General features: G+C 46.0%; 2 protein-coding genes across 9 annotated transcripts in view; one reads left to right on the top strand and one right to left on the bottom strand.

The window, feature by feature from the left end:
* Positions 1–17,050, bottom strand: part of Dido1 (death inducer-obliterator 1) — a 56,880-nt gene extending 39,830 nt beyond the window's left edge. Inside the window, exon 1 of one of the 6 annotated variants that reach the window (XM_038330069.1) lies at positions 16,920–17,050. The gene's annotated coding sequence lies outside the window, so the exon portion shown is untranslated. Of the gene's footprint in view, positions 1–5,196; positions 6,050–6,085; positions 6,510–6,543; positions 6,739–16,627; positions 16,813–16,919 lie in introns of those variants that run through there. The other 5 variants (XM_038330072.1, XM_038330071.1, XM_038330068.1 and 2 more) reach the window with 5 other exon arrangements.
* Positions 17,051–17,232: 182 nt separating this feature from the next.
* On the top strand, positions 17,233–24,425 carry Gid8 (GID complex subunit 8 homolog). Of its 3 annotated transcripts, none has more exons than XM_038331785.1 (5): positions 17,233–17,369; positions 20,448–20,577; positions 21,697–21,893; positions 22,492–22,689; positions 23,541–24,425. In XM_038331785.1, exons 2-5 carry the CDS (start codon positions 20,460–20,462, stop codon positions 23,712–23,714), a joined length of 687 nt encoding a protein of 228 aa, XP_038187713.1. In that variant the 5' UTR covers positions 17,233–17,369; positions 20,448–20,459; the 3' UTR covers positions 23,715–24,425. The 3 variants fall into 3 exon arrangements, with proteins under 3 accessions (XP_038187713.1, XP_038187714.1, XP_038187715.1); XM_038331786.1 differs by lacking the exon at positions 17,233–17,369 and adding an exon at positions 17,376–17,627; XM_038331787.1 differs by lacking the exon at positions 17,233–17,369 and adding an exon at positions 18,094–18,372.
* The last annotated feature ends 2,692 nt before the right edge of the window (positions 24,426–27,117 follow it).

The raw sequence follows: 27,117 nt of genomic DNA, 5'->3' as shown, positions 1-27,117 counted from the left end.
AATGTTAAATATCACTTTTAAAAACTTTAGTGTGGTACATGGTTTTTTAACCACTCCAATCTGAAGATTCGATTATCACTACTCTAACAGCTGTGCACTTAAAGATGTCTACAGTCACAGACACAAAACCAAATTCTTAGCTCTCAATAGGAACTACTTTAAAATGTGATGGACTGTCACAGGAAGCTCCTACACGAGTGCCACAGCAATTCCAGAAAACCAGTCATGACAACACCCAAGTGTACATGCACATTCTGCCCTACTGAAACACAAAATGTTTGCAAACTTCAGTTTTTCTTGAAATGATATTCATATGCAGCTAAGGATGACCCCGACCCTACCTCTTGAGTATTGTTAGGATGCTGAGAAGACCGCGCTTCCCCTGACTTAGGCAATGCTGGGGGATGAGCCTGGGGCTGAGCACTCTACACAACACCAGCAAGAGTCGAGTTCTGAAGCAATTCTAACTTGTTAGGAATTAGATGGTTTGGCCCTAAGAATTTGTTAATGCTAACAGGTTCGGGCAGTTTATCATCACTGATATTTTCTATTTTTAATAATCTTTTATCTGGGCAATCTCAGATAAGTAAATGGGGCTTAAAAGGTGCTAACCCAGTTTATGAAAAAAAAAATCAAAGATTATCCAAGAAAAGGCGCTTTTTAAACTCAGTTTTAATCCCATAAAGTAAATAAATAATTAGAATGTGCCTAGAAAATTCAGCTTGTTCAGAAACGGGAAAACTTCCTCTCTTCTTGGCCTCAGTGGGAGCAGCTTGCTGTCCATATGATTCTTACCCAGCAGGCTGTAAGGCCTGGTTCTTGGTATTGTGCTCCAAGGTCTGCACACATGTTGATGCTGGAGCCCATGAAAGAAAATTAAGAAGCCCAGGTTTTATTTCTCTCAGTATCTATTGCTCAACAATATAAATGATATTTACCAAATTACATGTTATTAAATTATTCTGGTTAGGTGAAAGAAAACTATGAGGAAATCATTAGAAAATGCTGGGAATTGGTGGTACATACCTTTAATCCCAGCACTTGGGAGGCAGAGGCAGATGGATCTCTGAGTTCAAGGCCAACCTGGTCTACAGAGTTGATCAGGACAGTCAAGGCTACACACAGAAACCAAATCTCAAAACAAACAAACAAACAAACAAACAAAATATCCTTCACAGCTATTACTGCTTCATAAAAACGCAGAGACAAACAGCAACACTTGTCAAGAGAAAATCAACTTTGAGAATTGTTGAAACTAGGCCTCCAATGTATCCTACATTCACTCCTTCCAATATCTAGTTTTTTAAAAAAGTACGCACACACACATTTTTAAATTTGGTGGCAATTCAGGGAAGAAATTTAAACTCTTCTAGTGGTGGCTAGGAACAAGAAACTCTGTGACAGTTCTGTCTTTTTTGGAGCAGGACGCCAAGTTTCTTAAACTACATAGAGGGTGGACTCCCCTCCTGCCTCTTTCCATTCCCAGAGACAGTGGGGCTCTTTATAGGTAACTGTTGCTCTTACGGTCACCCCACGTGTCATTTCTTGTGCTCATCAGGAAACCTAGCAGCATCCATACTGTACTTCAAGGCTGACTACCCAAGGATGTGTACACGCACGCACGTATCTTGGAGGCCCTCTTTTAGTGTTTCCAGGACAACCCTACAACCTGGAGCTAGTAATACTCCCTTCCAAAGCCCCAGATGAAGGTTAGTTTTACCATCTTAAGTCCCACTGCTACAATGAAAGCATATTACATCCTATGGTAAATGCAAAGAGCTAGTCAGACACAACCCCGGTTCCTCTCCCATGCTGACACCTTCAGCTGAATGTGGCACTGTCCTAAGTGCCATGGCAATAGCAGTTCCTAACTCACATCTCTGGAGAAGCATGAACTGAATGAAAGCACAAGAAATCATTTGTTTCACACCTTCCCCCAAAGGAGACAATAAAAATAGTTCAAACTGTCTAACAGTATAAAGGTGATCTGTTTTTCTAGGTGTTGAGAGTCAACTATTCTTTGAACTCATTTCAATAACAAGAGCACCCTTTTTGAGAGAGGTTCTCTGTGTAGCCCTGGCTGTCCTAGAACTTGCTCTATAATCCAGGCTGGCCTCGAAGTCACAGAGATCCGCCTGCCTTTGCCTCCAGAATGCTGTACCGCCTCATCTGGCAATAAGGAGGCATAGGCAGGCTAGCCTGGTCTACATAGTGATTAACAGAACAGCCAGAACCACATAGTGAGACTCTTGGAAAATTGAAACAAAACAAAAAACCAAAATGAACACTTTTAATTGTTATGAACAGTAATGGTCACAATGGCTAGTGACCCCAGATCAAAGCTATCTGCACAGCAGTAAGGTATCATATGCCCTCTTTATTGTCACTGAGAACCAATTCGCACCTTCAGAAGCTAAGTGATGTGCCACTTGAAGTAGAAACAGAGGGAAGGAACCCGGCACTGTGAGATGAACAAATTTACAAAAAGCATAACCTCTACTTTTCTCATGAAGTGGTCTTAGACTTAGAAATCAGTTCCACAATATTTTTATTAACATAAAGGCAGGTGAGTTTAACTATTTAAAAATGACTAAAATGTTTAAATGTATCAGTTGTAAAATCAAACAATCAGGATCAACAAAGCCTAAATCAAAAGCTCTTTAGTGTCACCAGGAATCTGGAGTCTGGGCTGAGCACAGAGCTCCCACACTGGCTGCTAACCATAGAAAGCACCCTTTCTATCTAGCCAGGATTCACAAGGGCAGTAACTACATCCAATCTGATTCCACCTCTTTCCCTCCTCACTGAGGTTCAGTTATTATGCTGAGGAGGCCGTAAGGCTTGGGAAACTCAAGTCAGGCACTGTACTCCGGCTGGAATCTTCCTTTTCTCCTGAGACTAGCTGGGAACAATGCATGGGTTTTTCTTCCCTTTGGTTTTATTGGGGGTGGGGGGTGGGGGATACTGAAGTATGGCACTGATAAAGCAGAGTTTCCTATATTATCTTGTGCAGATCCATGCACAGCTGAACTCCATTCAAGCCAGTTAAGAGCAACAGCCAGTACTTACTCAACATTAGCACAAGTAAAAACAGGTAAAAAGAAGGCTATATCAATTCAAAGATACATGACTTTCTTAAGTTACACTCTAACAAATCCTGATGGTCCCTGGCTATCAGGCTTCTCAGGGGATAGCTCTCTGGATATAGGCTCTCAATTCCTGCTCCAATCCCAATAACCAGTACTTTTTATCCTCAACAGTTAGAGAAATGATTCCCTTGTAAGACATTTGGGGGTTAGGGTTAGCTAAGTGGGAGTGGGGTAGAAGCTCAGGAAGAACCAAGTGTGAAAAGGAACTCAGGCTGCAAATTGTGGACTTTGCACTGGGCTGTTACCATCTCCTTCCTGAAGTGCGGTCAACACAGACCTCAAGTTTCCTAAAATCCTTTTTGAAGTCCTACCAGGCCAGCACCCAACTTGACAAATGTACAAGAGATGGTCAACGTCACCTACCAAAATGACAAGTGTCCACATTTCCTGAAGGATTTAGGGACGTATTCAACCAAGAGCACCAAAGCATGTATTATCATGCCTGTGCTCATGCCAGAGGAGTCTGCTTCCATTTAATTTAGTAAACTAATGTGAGAGTGCACACAGCTATGTTGTCACAAGAGGTAACTAGTTTGAAATTTCAAGACATGGAAAGTGCCCCTGAGAGGGTCTCCACAGCACTGGGGCACCAGCAAACAGCGCACTTCTGAACACACGAACAGCTTTAACATAAGCTACTCAGTGTTTCCACTTTTTCTGTACTGTTTACGATTTTTCTAGAGAAATATTATCCTTTAAAAATTTATGAGGCCGGAGAGATGGTTGATTACTGAATGCTGTTCCAGAGAACCAGCGTTTGATAACCAGCACCCACATAACAACTTATAAACACCTGCAACTCCAGTTCCAGGGGATCAGTTACCCTCTTCTTGACATCTGAGGGCACCAGGGACACATGACATAGAGACACACATTCAGACAAAACACCCATGCATAAAACAAATTATTCTGAAAATTACTTATGTTTATTGTTTTAAATTTTGTATATGTGCATTTGTATGGGCACAAGTGCAGGTGCCCATGGAGGCCAGAGGTGTCAGATCCCTGAAGCTGGAGTTATATGCTGCTGTGAGCTGCCTGGCATGGGTACTGGGAACTGAACTCTGTAAAGCACACATGCTCCTAACACCTGAGCCATCTCTCTAGCCCACTCTGAAGTATTACACCTCTTGACCCAAGCACAATAAAGCCACCTTCATTTTGGAAAAAATGACTTACCCTTTCATTGGTGTATTACATACCACTACAGTTTTATTAGCACATGAAAAACATACCCCTAGCACTCACACATCTGACACACAAAAAGAAGTATATGCCCTACAAACAGTGCAGAAGATAATCAACTCCTAGGGATAAATTGTATAGAAACAAGCACAGAATCATTCTTTTAAGAGGGCATAGGATTTCCTGGAACTGGGGTTACAAGCAGATGTGAGCCCTCCAGATGACACAGATGCTTGGGAACCCAGCTCTGGCCCCCTAGAAGAGAAACAGGAGCGCCTAACAGCTGACCCACCTCTCTAGCCTCAACTGCCAACTCACCTCCCCTATCAACTTCTCAAAATGACTGCTCAGAAAATAAACTAAAGTCTGGTCAACAAGGTCTGTCTCACAGGTGAGCTTGCACACTCAGAACAAAAAAAGCACAACTTAGACTTTGGGCTTTGACCTCTTTCCTAAGAGCACTGTATCACTGTCTGTTAATCATATAACCTTCCTAACTGAACCAACACACATCATTTGATACAATCATAGAAACTAATGGGCTTTTATCTACATAGGACCCAGTCATCTAATTAAGATTCAAAAGAGACTCTGTTTCGGGACAATTTCTTAATTGAGACTTGAGCATGAAAAACTGATCCTAAGACATGGGACACTGTGCAGGGATCTAAGAGCAAGGTGAAAGAGGCTGGTTTACATATGGACATCTGACATCGTCGTACAGGTGTATAACATGGTAAGACAAGTCCTGCTGACAGATGTGTAAAGCCTGGCACAGCACCCATACACTGAGAAATCATTCCTTGAGCTGTTCACCATTGACTGAGGAATTACGACTCTAGCCTATTAAGGCAGTACCTACCAGAGGTCCAGAGAGCTTTAATGGCAATAGAAAATTCCCGCGAACGAACTGTCTCACAGGAAGACATGCTACCTCACCTTCAAGACCGACCTGGGCCTCCCTCAGCCCCCTAGCACATAGTCTCAGCAAGCCATTGTGATGCTACACATGCCCTGAATGCCAGGAGGAAAGTGCTGGTCATGGGTGCTGGCAGGGGCAATCAGTTGCACAACCTTTTCTGTGTGCTGTTTCTCTTCTGTACACAACTGAGTTTGTGTGACAGAATCTCCAGTTAATCAAGTATAACAAGAAACCTCTTTTTGTGGAAAATTAAATATACACTCCCAATCAAAACCAAGGTCTTTTACTCAGTCACTTAAGATCCATCTACTTTAACACGCACCTGGCCACCAATATCGGTAAGAGGTAATGCGGGGGTGGGGGGGAACGCCCAGGCGCTAAGTCACACACGAGACCGGGACTAAATCTTCCTCAAAGCACCCCTCCCCCACCACGAGATACCGGCCCGCACACCCGCGGACGCGCGCCCAGGCCCAGTCACCGTCCCACACAGTGCTCGACCACAGAGCCGAGAACCTGCGGCCGCGGGCGGGCGGGCCCTCAACTCCGACTCGCACTCCTGGGCTCCCCCGCCTCCGAGGCCCGGACCGGCCTGGACCACACAATTCAACCAGACGCAGACCGCCCGCCCGGCCGCGCGCGCTCCTCCGCGACTCCTCTGTCAGGGGCCGGAAAGGGCCCCGCGGGCCGCGACGCCATTTTCTCGGCGCGATAACGCCGCTCGCAGGAATTGGGCTGCGGGCAAGGCGCCGCTCCGACTAGTCCCGATTCCAAGTGCCGTCCGGGTCCACACGGCTCCCGCCCTCCTTCCTTGCAAAGAGCCACTTACCGCGGCCGCCGGGATCCCGCAGCCATTTCCAGAGCAGCCACGGAACTAGAAGGGAGGAGGCCAGCGAGACTGCCGGCCTAGAGCGGCAAGCCGCACAGCAAGCGGAAGAAATCAACCGGCCACCGAGACGCAGCAAGGATAGAGCGCCTATGCCGTCCTGACCGCACGCATGCGCCACCGCTGCTACCCAGGTTCCCGGGAGCGCCCGCCTGATCCTGTGTCCTAGACACGCTAGACATTTTCCCGCGTCTCGAACCAAGGGGCTAAACTGGGATCCAAAGCCACCGAGAGATTCCTCGGGATATCCTGAGGCAGTACTCTGCCGAGCATTTCAAAAGCTTTAAAAGCTCTCTGCGCCAGCGGGGATGGATGCTTGGGGTGAACCTGGTCCGATTCCGTTGGGGCGGAGCCAGGAAGAAAACACCCCCAAAGCCCTTCCGCAGGGGGGCAATGCTCACTTGGTCTCCGGCAGGGTGTGTGCGGGGCAGGGAGCGGCGTCCGCCCAGCAGGAACTCCCTAGGACTTGACCCGCTTCACTCCCGACCCCTGCCCGTGACCGTTCCTTCCTGGAACCAGTTCTCAATGCCTAGGTGTACGTGAATACGAGGGTCGGACCCCCAGCCCAACCTTACGTATTTTCCCCTAGTGCTAACTGAGTGACATTCCTTCACTGTCCCCCAAATACTTCAGGAAAGCGTAGGTAGGTCGTTATTCCCTTGCAGGACCATGAACACTAGCCGCTTGTCCTGAGAGCAGTGAACACCAGGGTCCATTCAGCCAGTTTTAAATTTACGTATGCACACAGGCACGTCGCTTGGAAGTCAGAGTCTTCTGGCCTCCCGAAGAACCAAGATGTGTCCTTGTCTAGTAAAGCCTCACCCACACTGTGGAGCGCTCTAATGCTCCAGCCAAAAGCCCAGGGCTTAAGTAGGTTTGTTTTCTCTCTAACAGTCCCAAGGTCACATGCTAACTCCTGGGAATTCCAGTGAAGTAGGAAGCTGCGATCCTTCAAGACCACTTTTCTGACTCTTGTCAAAGAGTCTACTCTGATTTCTCAACTCTGCCCTTGAATTGAGGGAGGCTTCTACCCTCAGACACAGAACCAGACAGGGTTGAATACAGTGTGAGCCCGTGCAAGCGGCAGAATGGGGGCACTCACATCACAGGCCACAGCGAAGGCCCAGATATTACAGAACAGGACGGAAGCAGGAACTCAGCCCCAATGAACCACCCTGCAGTGTGCTCAAGGAACTGTGCCTGAGTGGCCATCTACGGAACAACTATTAGCTCACTGCTCCTGTCATTTCCAATAGGTACCACCCTCCTTGGTGAAAAACATCTGTAGTTTGAGTGTTTTTAAGTTGGATTCTACTAACCGAATAATCATTCCTATTCTTTAAAAGTAAAAACCAGAAGACAGAAGAACAGTCACCAGTTAAGATTTTGTTCCCAATCACGAGCACCCACATAACAAGCTGACATCCTGGCAAATGTCGGTAAGCCTGGCTCCAAAACGGGAGGATCCTACCGCTTTCTGGCTTCTAGCCTAAGAGGACACTGGACACCACCCACCATGCTTATGTGTGCGTACACAGACAAATTTAAAAAAAAAAAGGAGAGGAATAGCAGCAGGCCTGGCAAGATAGCTCAACAAATAAAGGTGCTTGTCACCAAGACCTAAGTTTGATCCCTAGGATCCATGTAGCAAAAAGAGAGATCCCACTCCAAGTTGTTCTCTGCTAACATCCACACAGACACCATGGCAACACATGCAATAGAGTGCAATACAAAAAGTTAAATCCTATGGACGGTGCCACTTAAAATTCTGCTCTGAAACCCCCAATCCAAAATTTCAACACCCTGGAAATTTTCAGCAAACATTGGAAACTTGGTAGGTAGGACCACTTTCCAACTCAGCCCATGCCTGGGACGGAGGAGGCAGAAAGATGGCAGTTTCAGGCCAGCCCAGACTACTCACCACAGCAAGATCTTATCTCAAAACAATATGAGATCCAGACTTAAGGGATCTGGGCCCAAAGCACTGCTGGCTTTCCAGGTAGGCAACAATAAACCATCCCAGGGGTGTGTAGACCCTGAGAAAAATCAGGGTTTGAAAGGAGGGAAAGGCAGGGGGGGAGATAAGGCAAACCAGGCTGGCTTGACCTTGCTTCCTCTTGTCCCCTGAGCCCTGAGCTACCCTCAGATAGGGTTTGTTTATGCTCCCTTTGGAGAATCCCTGCCGACACTGCTGACAGGTCATGCACAAGGGTGGTGCTGTGCACCTGCACTTGGCCAGCTACACCTGTGGCACTCTCACCCACAGAAACCAACTAAAAAGTGTACTACGGACTGGTTACCACACAGCTCCTGTTGTACAGACACAAGAGAGACCTGGCACAGCCCTCCCTCCTCAGAGTGCCAACATTCACGGACCTCAACTCCTTTATATCAAGTATTTCCTTAGAGCCTGCACACACAGGTCTGTGGACGACTTGCACCAGATACGATGTAATACTACATAAGTGGTATGCTGTATTGTCCAGGGACTAAGGACAAGAAACAAGACGGTACTTGTTCAGTGCAGCTGCACCCCCCAGCACCACACACAATCTGTCTATGTAGCCAACCACCCTAAAACTTAAGATCCTCTGCTTCAGCTTCCATACTGTAACATCGCAAGCTTGTGCCACCGAGCCTGGCTCCACAGAATTACAGCTGAGCCTATATGTCAAGAACATGCAGATACACTGGTCACTAAGGGGAGGGGCAGGGCATGCAAAGATGATGTGTCTCCTTATTTCTAAGAAAAGCTTAAATCACTGAGTGTTTTTTTATTTTGCTTTTTGAGAAACTGATAAATCCTATATTAAAACAACTGGAGAGATGGTTCAATGGTTATAAGAGCACTTGCTGCTCTTACAGAGGACTTAAGTTCTCAGCATTCCAAAAGAGGGAAATAACTACTCATAACTCCAGTTCCAGGGGGATTCACTACCCTCTTCTGGTCTCGTTGGGCACCAGGCACCCACTGCATGTGCACATACATACAAGCAGAACACTCATACACATAAAAAAAAACCACGAAAATCAACAGTTAGCTTCTAGTTCATTTTATTATGTGCAGTACTAGGGATTCAACCTAGAGAGATGCCAGGCATGAGTGATCTGGTAGCCCCAACAGTTAACTTTAGATACAATACATTCATTTACACAGCACCGAACAATCCATTAACAAATCACCAGCTGCTTTGCACAAAGCAGAGCAAAGTAAAGCAGAGGCCTTTGGTTCCTCTTTAAAGACAACAGGAGATTCAAATTTGCAGCAGATCTTTATCTGGTAAGGCTACATCCATACACAACTGAGAACCAGCATCACCAGCCATCACAGTAAAGAGCAGAGGGTAATGGCAGACCAGAAGAGCCAAGAAAACAATTCACAGACTTTGTAGCCATGTGTGGTAACATTTGTATTGCCAGCGCAAGAAGAGACTGAGGCAGGAAGGAGTGAGTTTCAGTCTAGCTTTGGCTACATACTGAAACACTGTCTTTAAAAACAAAACAAAACAAAAAACCCAACAGGCAGTGGTAGTGCACACCTTTAATCACAGCATTGGTGAGGCAGAAGCAGGTGGAACTAAGTTTTAAGCCAGCCTGTTCTACAGAGTGAATTCCAGGGCAGACAGGGCCAGAGAAACCCTGTCTTTAAAAATAAATAAATAAATATCAAAAAAACCAAACAAACAACAATAACAACAAAAAAACAACAAAACCAAAAAACAGACAGGGAAACTGTGAGACCCTATCTCAAAAACAAACACACACCAAAGCTTGTGTGGGTGTGTGTTACAAACTAATGTGGCCAAAGGAAAACAGAATCTATGCAAAAATACCTATAGAAGGTGAAAGGTCGGGTGGGGCTGGAGAGACAGCTCAGCAGTTAAAAGTACTGGCTGCTCTTCCAGAGGTCTTAAGTTCAATTACCAGTACCTACATGGTGGTTCACAACCATTTATCATGGGATCTGATGCTCTATTCTGATATAAAGTCCACAGAGTACTCACATACATTAAATAAATAAATCTTTTTTTTTTAAAGAAGGGTGAGAGGTCAATCATAGTCTCTTTTTGGGATTTATTTTATGTATAGAAGTGTTCTGCTTGCATATATGTATGTGCACCATGTGTGTGCCTAGGGCCCCCAAATAAGTCAGAAGAGGGAGTCAGATCCCCTGGAACTGGAAGGAAAAGTTCCTTCCAACAGAAATATATATATATGAAGAGTAAATATGAAGCTGTTTTGCAGATTCTACAAAAGCCAAAGACTCCAGAATGTCAGGGTTTATATGTTTTTGTTGAGAGTAAAAGTATCCACAGAAACAATGTAGTTCTGGCCATGCCTGGTGGCACACATATTTAATCCCAGAATTTGAAAAGCAGAGAGGCAGGATAGTCTCTGAGTTCAAGATTGGCCTGTCTACAGTTACACCCTGTCTCAAGGTGGGAAAAAAGCCATTCTGTACAACATGGCTAGCATCCTGGTATCTGAACATTACCCTAATGGAAGTGTTCTGTATTTTATCCTCAGAATGCTTTTCCTTCTTATAAAAAACCTCTATGATATTCGATTATTCAGTGTAGGGATTGAATCCACTATGGATGTGTCTCTGCTAGACATTTGCTCTACCACTGAGCTACCACCTCAGACCCTTGACAATGTTTTTCAAATTTTATTTAAAACTGTTTATTATTGTGCTATGTGTATAGCCAACCACCAGCACAGGTGTGGTGGACTCCTTCCACCTTTACATGGGTTCCCAGGGCCTAGAACACAGGCCATCAGGCTTACAGCATCATTCAGCAAGCACAAATACCTTTTACCTGTTGAGCTATCTTACCCGCCAGTTCTTTCAAGTCCATATACTTTTAGTTCTTCTCTCCAGAGCTGCTACTGTTTCTTTTTCTTTTCCTAAGACAGGGTTTCTCTGTGTCGCCTTGGTTTTACTGGAACTCACTATATAGACCAGTCTGAGCTCAAACTGGGGAGATCCACCTGTCTCTGCCTCCCAAGTGCTGGTATTAAAGCTATGTATCACCAACACCAGGCTTGAGAACTGCTACTCTTTAACAATGAAACAATTTCAAATTCCTGTCTTGGCTTGCAGAATAGTGGCACCTTTGACCACAGGGTAGCCCCTCCTACTTCAAGGCCAAACCTTATGGCTGTCCACCTAGTACACACAGGAAGTTTGGTTAGTTAATGATTCCACAAGGCTGATGATATTCCTGTCGACTTGGCAGCTGTCTCTGATTGTAGTCAGTGTGGCTGTCTCTCGACATGCCCACCTATTTCCTACTCTCCTACATCCTTAGTACCACTGCACATAGGTCTTCATTGCTCTGCTCCACTATCCTATCTGTTCCACACGTACTGCAGAAATCTACCTCTACTCATCTGGATCTACCCTTTCCCCTGCTCCCCAGAACCTTCTCTTGTATACCTCAAACTCAAAAGCATTTCAAAGCCTAACACACAAAAATTGGCTCACATGGGGTTGAAAGATAGTTCAGTGGGTAAGGGCATCCGAGTTCTAACCCCTAGCACCCACATAAGAAGCCAGAGTTAAGCATGTGCCTGGAACCTTAGCACTGTGTGGGTGGTGGTGAGGAGGCAGACAGTGGATTGCTGGGGTTTGCTGGCTACAAGTCTAGCTTCAGTGAGAGACCTTGTCTTGAAGAAATAGGTGAAGTGACAGAAAACACAGGCCATCTCCTCTGGCCCTTTTGCATCCCTCAATTTACCCACCCCACACACAGAAAAGAAATGAGCTATTGTCTTCAAACCCTCTCACCTTTGCTAGTATTCATCCTGGGGAAGGACCTCAGAGTATTCACTCACTTATTTCCCCATCTACTCAACAGATTCATATAAAGACCTAAAATGTACTGGATACTTTTATTAACTGAGATGCCCAATACTCAAAAACCTTACTTGTCTTTGTGTGTGTTCACGTGTGTATGTATGTTAAGATGCACATGTATACCCAGGCAGGTAGCAGGCTAGGTCAGTGTTGGTTAGATGTCTTCCTCAATCTCTATCTTACTTTTGAGAATGACCCTCATTGAACTGGGAGCTCCAGTTCAGATAGGTGGGCTTGCCAGGAAGTCTCGGGGATTCTCGTGTCTGCCTCCTAGCACCGGGATTACAGACAGAAGCTCCAGTGTCAGTTTTCAGGTTCTTACGCCCGCGTAGTGAGCACTTTACTAAGTCATCTTCCCAGCACAGTGAACCTTATGTTTTTAGGGACTCATGATATAAGGCACTAGCAATATGGGGGTAGAATGTCGAGATCCAAAAAAAAAAAAAAAAATAGTAGTTCCACTCTTTTTTTCTTTGAGACAAGGTCTCTCTACATAACCCTGGTTGACCTAGAACTCACTGTGTAGATAGGGTTGGCCTCAAATTCCTCTGCCTCCAAGTGCTGAGATTAAAGGTATGCAGCACCATGCTTATGTTTGTGAGAATCTTGCCTGCATAGACAAGTTTATTATATTATATATTATTATAGACAGTTTATTTATGAGTGTCTTGCCTGCATAGGCAAGTTTATTATAACATTAAATGTATTATTATTATAGACACTTTACTTATGAGTGTCTTGCCTGTATCTGTATGTATGTGCACCATATGCATGAACAGTGCTCACAGAGGTCAGAAGAGGGAACCAAATCCCCTGAAGTGGAAGTTACAAGCAGTAAGTGCTCTTAGCTGCTGAGCCACCTTTCTCAGACTGGGAGTTGCCATCCTCTATGGGGTCACATAACTGAAATGGGAAGAGTAGACCATGCCGCTATGGGTTTCGAAGCGTGCAACAAATAAATCAAAACCAAACACATACTGAATCTGAGATGTTTCTAGCAAGGTTCACCCTTCACCCATGCTGCACTGATCAACTGCTTTCTTGGTTTTTTTTTTTTTTTAATGTTTTGTTTTTGTTTTTGAGACAGGGTTTCTCTGTAGCTTTTGGAGCCTGTCCTGGAACTAGCTCTTGTAGCCCAGGCTGGCCTGGAACTCAGAGATCCACCTGCCTCAGCCTCCTGAGTGCTGGGATTAAAGGCATGCACCACCACTGCCCGGCTAAATATGTTTTTATTATTTTAAAATTATGTGTGTTTGTGTATGTGTACGTGTCTGTGCACACAGGTGCAGATGCCTGCAGAATTTAGAAGAGGATACCAGAGCCAGGTGGTGGTGGCACATTCCTTTAATTGGGAGGCAGAGGCAGGCAGATCTCTGTTGAGTTTGAAGTCAACCTGGTCTACAGAGTGAGTTCCAAGACACGTTCCAAAGCTACAGAGAAACACCCTATCTCAAACAAACAAACAAAACAAAACAAAAAAGAAAAAAAAAGGAAGAAGAAGAGGAGGAGGAGATCACATCCCCTGGAGCTGGAGTTACAAGAAGTTATAAGCCATCAGATGTGGGAGCTGGGAATCAAACTGCCAAGCAAGATCAGCAAATACTGAGTTATTTCTCTGGGCCCTGCAGTCTTGGTTCTGAATACAAAACATGAATACTTTATATGCCACGAAATACCTACAAAAGCACCTTGCTCAAGACTATTACTTGATATGAACTGCAGTGTTTTTGCTTTACAGTTTATTTATGCTCTTAAAGAAACACAACAGAATCCAGATACAGTGGTATACACCTTTAATCCCAGTACTTGGGAAGCAGAGGCAGGCAGATTTTGACCGTCTCAAAAAAAAAAAAGTTATTAATTTTGAAAACACTCTCATATGGTCATTCTTCAGCATTTTAGTTTGAGTGTAAAATTGGGAACTTTGGATTGTGTATTAGAATATTAATTTTAAAAATTGCTGTTAAATTTATTTGCTTGAGTTTTGTCAATGAATACATCAGAATTGGGCTGTTGTTAGCTGGTAGACTGCTTGCCTAGTATGCACTTGGCTCCGAGTTCACACCCATATAAACTAGGTGTAGTGGCACATCTAGGTTGTGGAATAGAATATTTGTTTATGTAAAGATGTGTTGCCATTTTACCTTGCCTGCCTAAGGCACCTGATTGGCTTATTAAAAAGTTGAACAGAGGAAGGTTGGGCGGGGGTTGTCAGGCAGAAACTAAATGGAGGCCAGTCAGACATAGAGGAAACAGAAAAGCAGGATAGACAGTATGTAGATTAAGTAAGCGAGCCTCAGGGCAGCAAATAGATTAATAGAAATGGGTTAAGTTAAAAAAAAAATCTAGCTAGAAGTAGGCTGTGGTGGTGCATGTCTTTAATCCTAGTACTTGGGAAGCAGAGGCAGGCTGATCTCTGTGAGTTAATCCCAGCATTTAAGGTAGAGGCAGGAGATCATAAATTCACTGTCATTCTTGCCTACACATACATTTAAAGCCAGCATTGACTACACAAAACCTTGTCTTTCAAAAAAATAAAATCGAGCTGGGCGGTGGTGGCGCACGCCTTTAATCCCAGCACTCGGGAGGCAGAGGCAGGTGGATCTCTGAGTTCGAGGCCAGCCTGGTCTACAAGAGCTAGTTCCAGGACAGGCTCTAGAAACTACAGGGAAACCCTGTCTCGAAAAAAAAAATCAGAACTCAAAAAATAAAATCGGGGGGGGGGGGGGGGTGGAGAGATGGCTCAGAGGATAAGAGCACTAGCTGCTCTTCCAGAGGTTGTGAATTCGATTCCCAGCAACCACATGGTGGCTCACAACCATCTGTAATGAGACCTGGTGCCTTCCTTGCAGTACATTGTATGCTTAATAAATAAATCTAAAAAAAATAAAATAAAACAAAATCCCAGGCTGAACTAAGGGGCTCAGATCACTTGTTCTTTCAGAAGCAGAGAGTTTGGCTCTTACAACCTCTGCTACCAGGGTTCTAACAGTCTCTTCTGGCCTCCAGACCAACATGCTCAGGCATGCACACACAAAAATAAAATAAATCATGGAAAAAACGCATTCAGACTTTTTTGACACAGGGTCTCTCTATGTAGGCCTGTCTGACCTGGAACTCTCTATGTAGATCAGGTTGACCTTCAACTCAAATACTGAGACTAAAGGTCTGTGCCACCTCATCCAGCCAAATTTCTTTCTTTTTAAAAAAGATTTAGCAGGCATGGTGGCACACACCTTTATTTAATCCAGTACTCAGGAGGCAGAGGCAGGCAGATCTCTGTAAGTTCACGACCAGCCTGGTCTACGGAACAAGGCCTCGAGTTCCCTAACAGCCAGGGATACACAGAGAAACTCGTATCTGGAAAATCCAAAAATAAAAGAAAATAATCACCCGAGCAAAAGACACAGACAGAACCTACTGGTGTTTAGGAAAGATGGCCCAGGAAGTCCAAGCAGCTGAGGGGAAGCGTTTCACACAGGCATTAGGAAGAAAGGACTAAGAGATTTCTAGCTGGGCTTACAATAGGCAATCAACTGAAGAATGAATGCCTTACCTAAAGGAGGCCAGGTAAAAGAAATAATGTAAGTGAACATGCCTGTCACATTAGGAAAGACGCTGTGGCTGAGGAACAGTGTGGAGGAAGGACTGCAGAGAAGGAAGAGAGCCCTTGGCACTGGCCAGCTGCTGGGAAGACACTGAACTTCCGAGTGAATCGTTCTCTTTAGGATACTGGCCTCTTCCCTTGCACTTTAACCAGAGGTAAGCAGTGCAAAGTGTTTACTGCAGTACTTCCTCAACAGCTTTGGTCAGAACTTTGGGCAGCAGCTTCAGCGCATGTAATAAAATGTTCACAGCCAGCGTGGTCATTATCGAACGTAATCTGCTAAATTGGATTTACTTTCGGTGATTCAGTGAGTTGCTTTCTCTAGACTCTGTTTTTGGGGGTTTTTTTTCCTTCTTTTAAAAGTCACAGCTTGCTGTGCTCTGTCTTTTTGGTTTTCCGAAACGGGATTTCTCAGTGTAACAGCCCTAGCGGCCGTCCCCGAACTCACAGAAATACGCCTACCTCTGCCTCCCGAGTGGTGAAAGGTTCACGCCACCTCACCTAGCTAATTCAGTTCATTTTTAAGCAAGTACACTCAACCATCTCATAGCAGGCTGTCCAACATTCCAACCAGAAGCATTCCAGAATACATTTGCATTGCAATGACCGAATTTGCATTTTCCTCGGGTAGACAATAAGCACATAAACATGCAAATACTTATCTACCAACTACGGCGAGGCAGTTTTCTTAGGACTTCCAGCTACCCCCCAGCCCTTACCGCGAGCACTACGGACCCATTCCCAAGGCAAGGAGTCACCGCGACTCCCAGGGCATGGGGGTCCCTTCTCCGGCGGCAGGGATTCCCTCCGCCGGCGTCTCGAGCATGGTCCCCACCACACGCAGCTACTCTTCGTGAACGCCCCAGACGTAGGAAGTCTCTCTGTGCCCGGGGAAAAGGAGTCCCCACCGTGAGCGTTTCTGAAGCACGGATGCGCTGCGCTCCATGAGTACCTTAGAAGCGGGGAGTCGCTTCCGTGCATGCTCCCATCCCTGAGAGTCCCAACACTAAGGAGTCACCTTCGAGGAAGCCCAGAAACGAGGCGTCCCTGCCCAGGAAACAGGAACCTCGCGGTCCGCTCCCGAGCTCCAGGCAGTGCTGTCCCTAACGCTGGTCTGGACTCGGTTATAACGTTCGCCGAGTAAAATCCGGAGGCCTTCCCTTTGGGACTAGAGCCCAGCGGACTACAGGCCGGAGAACGTCCTTCCCTTCTCGCGCATTCCCGCGTTCCCACACACCTATTCCCCTCCCCCAGCTTCACACACACACACGCAAAACAACCAAAACCAAAACCAAGAAAAGACCCGGAACCTTTGCCTCGAACTCAGTCTACAGGTCTCCATTCCGGTGCTAGCACTCAGGACGCAGACGCCCCCGCAGCAGCCATCTTGCGCAGGAGGGGCACCGCTCTTTTGACTCTCGCGCCAACCCGTAGAGCTAGGGCACCGCCGCAGAGTTATGCGCAAGAACGGAAGTCGCGATCCAAGCGTCCGGTGACCGTGCGCCCGGCCCCTTCGCGAGAGGATTCCATTGGTTGCCGGTTCGCATCTCGAGATCTCGCGATCTCGCGAGAGGTGTCTGAGAGGCGGACGCCGGTGTGTCTACCTCCGCTTCGCGCCCCGCCCCCGCCCCCGCCGCCGCCTCCGCCTCCCCCTGCTTCTCCTCCCTATCTCCCGCTATCGCCGCCGCTCCTCCCCGGCCCCGGGAGCGGCCGCGGAGCCGCCGCCCAGATCGTGTCGCGCGGGAGGCGGGATCCGCACGGTAAGATGGCCGCAGCAGGCCCCGGCGGCCGTGCCGAGCGTCTCCATGGGGCTCCGGGGTGGGCCGAGGTGCGGAGGTCAGAGGTCGGGGGTCTGTGCCCGCCAAGCTGACCCGCCCCGGGTATGCGAAGCCTGCAGCGGGAGCCGGGGTCAGGCCTTGCTCCGGAGCGGGAGGTCCGGAGGCTGCGTTCGGTTAGGGTGCTGCCGGGACCGGAATAGTTACTGCAAATGTTCCCGTGTCTCTGTGAGGAAAGCCGCAGTAAGTCGGAGACTGGAAGGTGAAGATGCAGTTGCTTCGTTGAAAGTCATCATCAGGGCTTAGGATGCTCCCCTGTCGCCGGTGTAATCGCTGGATTTGGCATCCCTGAGTCCTACAAAAACGCTGTCGCCGGGTCTCTGCAGTCTGCTTCGGGCGGCAGAGTGGAAATCGAGAGGAAGGGGCCTAATCAGGGAACATCTGCCCAGACTAATTGTTAGCTTGCCTGTGTATCCAGAATAAAAGTTGAATCAGAGTAAATTCTGCTGTTACCCTGTGGCTGTGGAGAGGCACAGTCCTATGACAACCCCGTTTAATTTCACTTCCCTCCTCTGCTGCTACTTTTCAGAACTGGAGGTCCTCCTATGCCTCAAATTGGAAGCGCCTCCTCATTCCCTGCCCACATTCTCCGAAAGTGAGCTTTGAAACTTTAACATCTTATGGTTTTTATTCTTGGACACTCTTGCTTAAATAACTTTCCTCCTTCCGGCGTGTGCAAATGTGTGTTTCCCTAATTGCTGTTTCCAGCGTGGGTCCCAGGAACTGTAATCCAGAGGCCTACCACACCTCTCCCACTGCCTGAGTCCTTTGCACCCAGACTTGCCCTGCTCCTCCAACCTGTTCTACTCATCCCTCCCACGGTGTTGTGGTCCCATTTCTAAGGCTTGACACCTGAAATCTCCAGTCTCCAGTTGCCCCGTGCCTGACTTTTCTCCCTTCGTATTCAGTCCAGCGACAGCGGCCATTGGTATGGAGGCTAGAATGTGATCCCGAGTGTCTGTCCTCTTCTGCTGTCCCCTGTGAACGTCCTAGGATGTCTCTTTGTTGGACTGCTTAGCTCTCTCCACCCAGTGTGCATTCCGTTGTCAGCCCAGAAACCAGAGCTATCTTTCAGTTTTATGATTTATTAAAGCAAGTTAGCTTGCCCTTTGCAGTGTGCAAAGTAATATCCATGAGGCATATGTTGGTCACAAAGTGTGAAAAACGGTCCAGCTGTTGCTCCCAGAGCTACCCCAGCTGCCTTACTGTGGCTCTGCCATCCTGCCTTCCTCTCACATGAAACAATTCCTGTCAGATTCCACGTCATTGCTTTAAACTACTCGGTGTTTAGTGCTAAAGACTTGCCATGTAGTTCGTTTCATGTTGGATTTTGCAAAACTCAGCTCACAGTTGGACTTTTAGCCCCCCCCCATTCAATGTTGTTTTAAAATGATACACAGCTATGTTTCCTTCTAAAGTCTAAATACTCTGAATGTAGAAGCAGTTTTTTAACTTTAATTTTATTTGTTTATTTTCAAGACAAGGTCTGACCATGTAACTCTGGCTGACCCAGAACTTGATCTGTAGACCAGGCTCAGTTTAGAGAGATCTGTCTGTCTCTGCCTCACAAATGCTGGGAATAAAGTTGTGTGCTACCACACCCAGCCAAAACAGTTTTCTAAAACCTATTTGTTGGCAAAACTTGATAACATGTTTCAGCTTCCTTTACACTGAGTGTGAATATGCATGCCTCACCAAATGATGTTTGCTTGTTCCATGCTCCCGAGTCTCTGGAGAGGCTGTCATGCATAGAACAGACCTGAACGTGTGCCGTCTTATCTGTGTGCGAGCTGCAGAACACACCTACCCAGGGGTTGGGCGTGTCATCTGTATCTCAGAGTCCCTTTACTCAGGCTGGAGGATGGATGTTTTGGGGAGTGGTGTCCACACTTTTGCTCTCTCAGAGTGTGCATTGGAGAACAGCACATCTTCAGTGCATGTTAGACCCTTTCTAGGATGCAGGAGTGCAGTTGCTGCACTGCAGGAGGCATCGTGTGCCCTTATAAGGAGTGTTTTCACCATGTGTGTTCCAACAAAAGAGTTAGAGAAGACTCCATCCGTCACCAAGACTTGTCTTCATTTTTTTTTATATTTATTTATTATGTATACATTATTCTGTCTGTGTGTGTCTGCAGGCCAGAAGAGGGCAGCAGACCTCATTACAGATGGTTATGAGCCACCATGTGGTTGCCGGGAATTGAACTCATGACCTTTGTAAGAGCAGGCAATGCTCTTAACCACTGAGCCATCTCTCCAACCCCGACTTGTCTTCATTTTGCCTGTATGATTGGTGTCTGTTTTTTTACATCATAGCATGTAATTTTTAGTATAGAATTCTCCAATGACTGCCCTAACCACCTCCTTCAAAGTATGATGACTTTTCTATCTGATACAATCTGATGTCTTGGCCTCTTCATTCTAAGACTTGACTCTTTGCTTCATTAACCATACTTCCTACTGGAGATGGAAGTTTCTGTCCTGCCCAGTCCCGTTGATTCCCAAAGAAACACACAGAGGCTTATCTTAATTATAAACTGTTTGGCCTATTAGCTCAGGCTTATTATTAACTAAGTCTTACAACTTAAATTAACCCATAATTCTTGTCTGTGTTTAACTGCATGGCTTGGTACCTTTTCTCAGTGAGGCATTCTCATCTTGCTTCATCTGCATCTGGCTGGTGACTGCATCTCTGCCTTTTCTTTTCCCAGAATTCTTAGTCTGGTTGTCCTGCCTATATTTCCTACCTGGCTACTGGTCAATCAACATTTTATTAAACCAGTTTAAGTGACAAATCTTTGCAGTGTACAAAAGCATTATCCCACAGCATCCTACCCTTGACCATGTTACCTAGACATATGTTTTTCTCAGACCTGTTTTGCCTGTCAGTTTTATGATTAAAAGTATCCTCCTACTCTTCCACTTCTTACTATATTGTTATGTTTATTTTTTGAAATGATTACGGTGGGCATATAATTCTTCCTCAATCGTATCTTTTTACTGTAGAAGTAAATCATAATGAGTTATGCAGAAAAACCCGATGAAATAACCAAAGATGAATGGATGGAAAAGCTCAATAATTTACATGTTCAACGAGCAGACATGAACCGTCTCATCATGAACTACCTAGTCACAGGTAAGGCTGGCTGTGAGTGCTACCGCTTGACCATAGCTCTCCCTTAAGTAAGTAGCCCTTTACCCGGGAAGCATAGCAATAATGTTAGGTTATGCTGAGAAATCATAAAAACACAAAATTAACTTGATGTCTGTAAATCAAATAGACTTGTTAAAGATGGTCTTTTTCTAGCCCTGGGTGGTATGGGTCACATCCATAATCCCCACACTTGGGAGCCTGGACTGTAATGTGAATGTGATTCGTTTTCTCCACTTTCCGACTCCCTAAAAAAAAATATTTTTCTTGTTAATAAAATAATTGTGCCAGATCTCTGAGCCCTTAAAGCAGCATCCTTTCTAGGCTTTTGACAGTTTTATACTTAAGCCTTCATTATCATTCAGGATCTTCTGACTTAGAAGGCTAAGGCAGGAGGATTCTGAATTCTAGGCTAGCTGGGACTACACAGCAAGACCTTATCTCAAAATTAAAAAAAAAGTTTCAGAGTAGATTTAAAGTCTAAATAATTGATTCCTTCTGGCCAGTTTGGAAAACCATTCTGGCCTGTTACTAGGTGTGCCCAGCTCCAAACAGGGACGAGAAAGAAAACGGGAGGGGATGCAGAGAAGCAGCACTCTGGTGCTCCTGTCGCAGGAGTGAGAGTCAGCTATCTTTCTGCCCAATTCTCACAAGTGAGGAATGGAAGTTTCCCAGTAATCCGTATCCTCCTGCACCTCTCCAGTTAATTTCTGCTAAAATTTCTTAGAAAGTGGTTACAGAAATCTTAGCCTGCCGTGTCACCAGGCTAAGCACCACTAAAGCAGCTGCGCTGTGAGGATCCAGCAAGATGCCTGCTTCACCTGGAGTTGGCTCTTTCACACTGGCATCCTGACCTACAAAAAGGTGTTGAAGGTGTCACAGCACACAATGGCTAGCAGTCTGTAACCTCCAGGTTGAGGCTAGACATTTTGAATAGCTGCAAAAGAATGACAGCATTGACTATTAATCACAGAAATAAATTTTAAAAAGTCCCTGGGAAATTGTGCTTTATATGTAGGGTCAGCTGATGGTGGTTGTCTCTCTAGAGCTACAAAGCCTTAATTCCTGATCATTTCCCAGCAGTGAAGGTAGTTTTCTTTTCAGAGGGCTTTAAGGAAGCAGCAGAGAAGTTTCGAATGGAATCTGGGATCGAACCAAGTGTGGACCTAGAAACACTTGATGAGCGAATCAAGATTCGGGAGATGATTCTGAAGGGTCGGATCCAGGAGGCCATCGCCCTGATCAACAGCCTCCACCCAGAGCTCCTGGATACAAACCGATATCTTTACTTCCACCTTCAGGTGAGTTCCAGAGTCTGCGGTGGTTGCTTGGTAAGTTGGGCTTGTTCGCAGTGAAAGACATTGGCAGTGTTAGTAGTGGACTGCTTAGTGTTGGGAAGGGAATACCAGGCTTTGAGGTAACTGCTGTGTGTACTGTAGAAACCAGTACTTTTTGAAGGTGAGAGAGAGAGAGAGAGAGATAGAGAGAGAGAGAGAGAGAGAGAGAGAGAGAGATAGAGAGAGAACATAGTGTGAGAGGACAATCCTGGAAGTCTGTTCTCTCTACCTTTACACAGGTTCTGGGGATCAAATGCTTGACTGCAGCAATCTCACCAACCTCCGTTTTGCTCTTAAGGGAAATCTTAGAGATGCTAGAAATGTCTTCCTTCTTTTTCTTTTTGTGGCGGTGTTGGGTAGAACCCAGGGCCTTGACTACATGCTAAACAAGTGCTTTAACACTAAATTACACCCTCCACCCCATAAGATAAACTTTTGACAGGGGTCAAGTGTTTATCTAGGTGTGTGTCTGCCAAACTTGGCTGTCTTTGCTGTTGGCCATACTGGGTGTCACCTGCAGGGTGTGTGCTAGTTCAGCTTGTCTGTCTTTGATATTGACCAGCAACAGCACTTGATTGAGCTCATCCGTCAGCGTGAGACAGAAGCAGCTTTGGAGTTCGCCCAGACGCAGCTGGCAGAGCAGGGTGAGGAGAGCAGAGAGTGCCTCACAGAAATGGAGCGCACGCTGGCCTTGTTGGCCTTCGACAGTCCTGAGGAGTCACCTTTTGGAGACCTTCTCCACATGATGCAGAGGCAAAAGGTAAAAGGCTGGTAAGGGAAGAGCTGTGTTCATGGACACTCGGGGACCTGTGTAGAGATGGTACACGTGCTACACTTGTGATGGGTGAGACACAGGGCCCTGGTGAGGGTACTCCAGTAGGGTGCCACAGCTCCTCTGCTCTGTACCCCTTTATCTTGTACAGTAGGAGAGGCAGCGTTACAACTGTCGGTATTCAAAACCCTTTACCAGTTTTTATTCTCTTCATCCTCTTAACCTTTTTCCCATCAATGTAGAAATGGGTATCCTAAGTATTTCCAGCTAAGATCTGTTTATTCTCCCAAAACTTTCCCTTGTTCCTTCTGTGTGCTGTAAGCATTACAGCTCATTGCCTCCCCAGAACCATGTCCTCCTTTCCCCATATACTGGATCCCTCTCTCCTAGGCCTCCGTCCTCCACATCCTATTAGGACTGCCCCTCCTTGAAGATGTCTCGTTAAGGCTTGCCTGCCGAGAGCTCATGCCCTTGTGCTGCTCTTCTCTTGCTCGCCCTCACAACACTTCTGTTTTAAAGGGCCAGGACACTTGGCTGACCTCACTGTGACATTGCAGAAAGTGCAAGAGCCCCTGCAGATGAGGACCTTTTAGGGTCCCTGGAGTGGCTTCTACTCACATGTTTAATGTGTTTTTAAATTAGTGACAAGCTTCTTGGGTGTGAACAGTACCCAGATGGGCTGGACCATAGCGTAGTGGTAGAGTGCTTGCCTGATGAGCATAAGAAAGAAGATGTCTTGGGCCGGGCAATGGTGGAAGAAAAGATGTCTTAAGTATATTATCATAGTTGCTGGTAGTACACATATGTGGCCATCTCTATTGGATTTGTTTCTTTTCTAGGTGTGGAGTGAAGTTAACCAGGCTGTTCTGGATTATGAAAATCGAGAGTCCACACCCAAGCTGGCAAAATTACTGAAACTGCTACTTTGGGCTCAGAATGAGCTAGACCAGAAGAAAGTAAAATATCCCAAAATGACAGACCTCAGCAAAGGTGTGATTGAGGAGCCCAAGTAGAGCCTGTGCACGGACCCAGCACTGTCAACCAGCACAGGACTCTTTCCCCTTCTGGCTGTGACTGGCAGATTTGTCACTGCAGTAGAGAACCTTTTTCCCCTGTAATTTTCTTTGGCCTGTATTGTTTAAAAAGGGGAAATGGCCTTTTTAAACACTGGCAAACCCGTGATGGAAGACACCACCTCTGCCTTGCCCTGCATCCCGAAGGTTGCACACTGCAGTTGACTCTCCCAGTGCTTCCGGTATTGCTGACTCTAGAAGATCTGGTTTTCCAGATGTTTGCTGCGCTGCTAGGGAGTCTGTGAAGAGCGCTGACGTCGTTTGCTTTCTGCTGGTGTGCAGGCAGGCAGTGTTTAGTCTCCTGGGTCTTCACAGGCCTTCACGTTTTCCTTACCCGTTTTCTTCTTTTCTCTCTTCTTCCTCCTCTTTTTTTTCCTTCATAGGAAAGAATATATAAATTTGTAAATCTTAATTCAAAGAAAACTTGTGTGGGTATTGAGTTTGGTTTAGTTCTTTACCTTTTGGTTCGGGCTGTGTGGCTTTTGGGAGGGGATATGTGTGTGTTTGCGTGAGGGATGAGGCTGTGTTTCTTAATTTTTTAAATATATTTTTTGGTGCTGTATGTGATGAGAGACTCGTTCATAGTGAATCAATGAACTGTCTCTTGTAGGCAACTTTGTTGAAAATAAAGATTTCTCTTTACTTCCAGGATGACCACCATGGCCTCTAAAGAGTTCTCATCCACACAGCCCTTGTTTGGGTGTCCTTTCCCTGTTGGCACAGGGACAGTACCTGTACTCATAGCTGAAGGACTAATTAAAGAGTCCGTCTGCCTAGGGAGTGCCCTCCATGACAGCACGGCAACTGGGTGCTGGTGCGGATGGCTGGGTGGGGATGGGGTGCACAGATCTGCAGAGCCCTCAGTTACCTGTGGATGTGGATGGTGGAGATAATATGGGCGCCTTCCCAGGCTGAAGGCTGGGGTGGGGAGATCTACAGAGCCCTCAAGTTACCTGTGGATGCAATGGTGGAGATGGTACAGGCGCTGTCCTTTGCTGGGAGCGCTGCCTGTCTGAGTTCCGGTGCCCGGTGCTCACAAGCAATGTCCCTATTGACTGCCGAGTTGGGGTTGTTTGCCTGGTTCTTGAGCAGTGCAGTGCACACTGACCAGCTAGGTCAGCCAGGGTTGGTTCAGCTTGCTGGCACCTGGGCAGCAAGCTGACACAACTAACCAGCTGTCTCGTGTCCTACTTGAGTGTTGTTCATCTGTTTTTCTCCCACAGGAGACTTTCCTTGTTGGGATGGAAGTGTCTTCCAGCTCTCTGCTTTCGTTACAGAAGGCAGGGCTTTGGCAGTATTCCTCTCAGGATCCCATTAGTAATAGGCTCAAGGATGCAGTTGTTGTGCTCTCCTGGTTTGTGAGTGAGGAGCGAGCAGACTTCCCCTGACCTCCTAGACTGGTGTCCTTCAGCGTCACTAGGTTTGAGGATAAAAATAAGATAGAAGGAGTCACTGGAGAGATGGGTCCTCGGTTAAGAGGACGTGAGTCTAGCATCCACATAACAAGTCAGGTGTTCCCCAGCTCTGAGGGATCTGATGCCCTCTTTGGCCTCCACATACATAGACATGCAGGTGCATGTGTGTACTTTCATGAACACAAAATATTCTTTTTAAGGTAGAGGGAAAGGAAGCTTCAATTTTCAGGTAGTAAGTTAAATGAAGCAATGGCTGGGGAGTGTTTGTTTTTAAAGCACCATATAAAGCTAGGTGTGGTTGCTGCTGCCTGTAATTACAGCATCCATGAGACTGAGGGAGAATTTTTCCAGTCCAGCCTAAGCTGTATTATGTATGAGATCCTCTTTTAAACAAACAAACAAACAAGGCACCAGATAACCAGAATATCTGTATCTTTTGTTAATATGTGTAAGATCTTTCTTACAGCTAATGAGTTTGATATGTTCTTAAAATTAGAATGCATGAAATGTATAGTAATGGCAAGTTTCTTCTGTAGGGATTATCCACACATACACAAAAGAGCCTTGTTGCATGCATGAAAGGTTAAACGGCTCTAAATCTTAACCACTTCAGTCAGTAGCTTAATCAGCCATTGTCACAGATGTCAGTGAAGCTGTAGGACTTGAGGTAGAACTGCTAATTCATCCGTGGTCTGCCAGTGTCCAGAGAGCCTCTTCCAGTGGATCCAGTGGAGTGCACGTGGACTCTATTGCAGCAACAAATAAAGTTAAGCTACTTGCATGCAGGAGAGATTAGTTCTTTTCTACTTGTCTCCTTTGAGTCTTACTCAAAAAAAGTGTTTCTGGCCTTTTACAAAGTAGCTTTATTTCTTTTTGCACCTTTTGATGGAAAGTGCCTTGAAATAAATGAAACTTGAGAATGTTCTGGTACTCTGTTCCAGCATCATAGAATTGTGCAAGGGGTAGCCCCAGTTTGAAATCTCCTAAAGCATGGTGATTATTGCACACTGAAGATGGGGTGTATTTCTAAAGCATGGTGATTATTGCACACTGAAGATGGGGTGTATTTCTAAAGCATGGTGATTATTGCACACTGAAGATGGGGTGTATTTCTAAAGCATGGTGATTCTTGCATGCTGAAGATGGGGTGTATTTCTAAAGCACGGTGATTATTGCATGCTGAAGATGGGGTGTATTTCTAAAGCATGGTGATTATTGCACACTGAAGATGAGGTGTATTTCTAAAGCATGGTGATTATTGCACACTGAAGATGGGGTGTATTTGTTTTGTTACTTGAATTGTAGCTCAAAGTTGGTATTTGAGACCTCTGTAGTGTATGTACCAGAAAAGTAGTGCCTTTGAGGTCGGGCCTGCCGACCAGGTGGGCAGTGTGAAGTCTTTATTTTCTTCTGTGCCATACTTTAGAGAGGAGGAACCAGGGTTCCCAAAAGACTCTTAACTTGTTCCATGATAAAGACACTGATGTCATCAAGAGAATGAAATGAGATTTCTTTACAGGTTGTTGCTGTCCAGTCTCTGAACAAAAGACCAAATCCCAAGTGTCATGTGAACCGCATGGTCTGTCTACACCCCTGCATCTGCACACTGAGCTCTGTGCAGTGGACACCATGCATGGGTACAGTCTGACCTCCAACCTTAACTCTGTCTACACCCCTGCATCTGCACACTGAACTGTGTGCAATGGACACTACGTGTGGGTACAGTCTGACCTCCAGCCTTCACTGTCTACACCCCTGCATCTGCACACTGAACTGTGTGCAGTGGGCACCATGCGTGGGTACAGTCTGACCTCCAGCCTTCACTGTCTACACCCCTGCACCTGCACACTGAGCTCTGTGCAGTGGACACCACGCGTGGGTACAGTCTGACCTCCAACCTTCACTGTCTACACCCCTGTATCTGCACA

Source organism: Arvicola amphibius, chromosome 5 (genome assembly GCF_903992535.2).
Source record: "Arvicola amphibius chromosome 5, mArvAmp1.2, whole genome shotgun sequence".
Lineage (NCBI taxonomy): Eukaryota > Metazoa > Chordata > Mammalia > Rodentia > Cricetidae > Arvicola > Arvicola amphibius.
The sequence above is the reverse complement of the archived record's forward strand: the minus strand, read 5'-3'. Positions and strand labels throughout refer to the sequence as shown.

Excerpts from the sequence above, each read along its gene's own strand:
- Gid8 (XM_038331785.1), top strand. The coding sequence starts at position 20,460 with ATGAGTTATGCAGAAAAACCCGATGAAATAACCAAAGATGAATGGATG. Across the intron at positions 20,578-21,696 it reads CATGAACTACCTAGTCACAG|AGGGCTTTAAGGAAGCAGCA; the intron begins GTAAGGCTGGCT and ends TTTTCTTTTCAG. Across the intron at positions 21,894-22,491 it reads ATCTTTACTTCCACCTTCAG|CAACAGCACTTGATTGAGCT; the intron begins GTGAGTTCCAGA and ends GATATTGACCAG.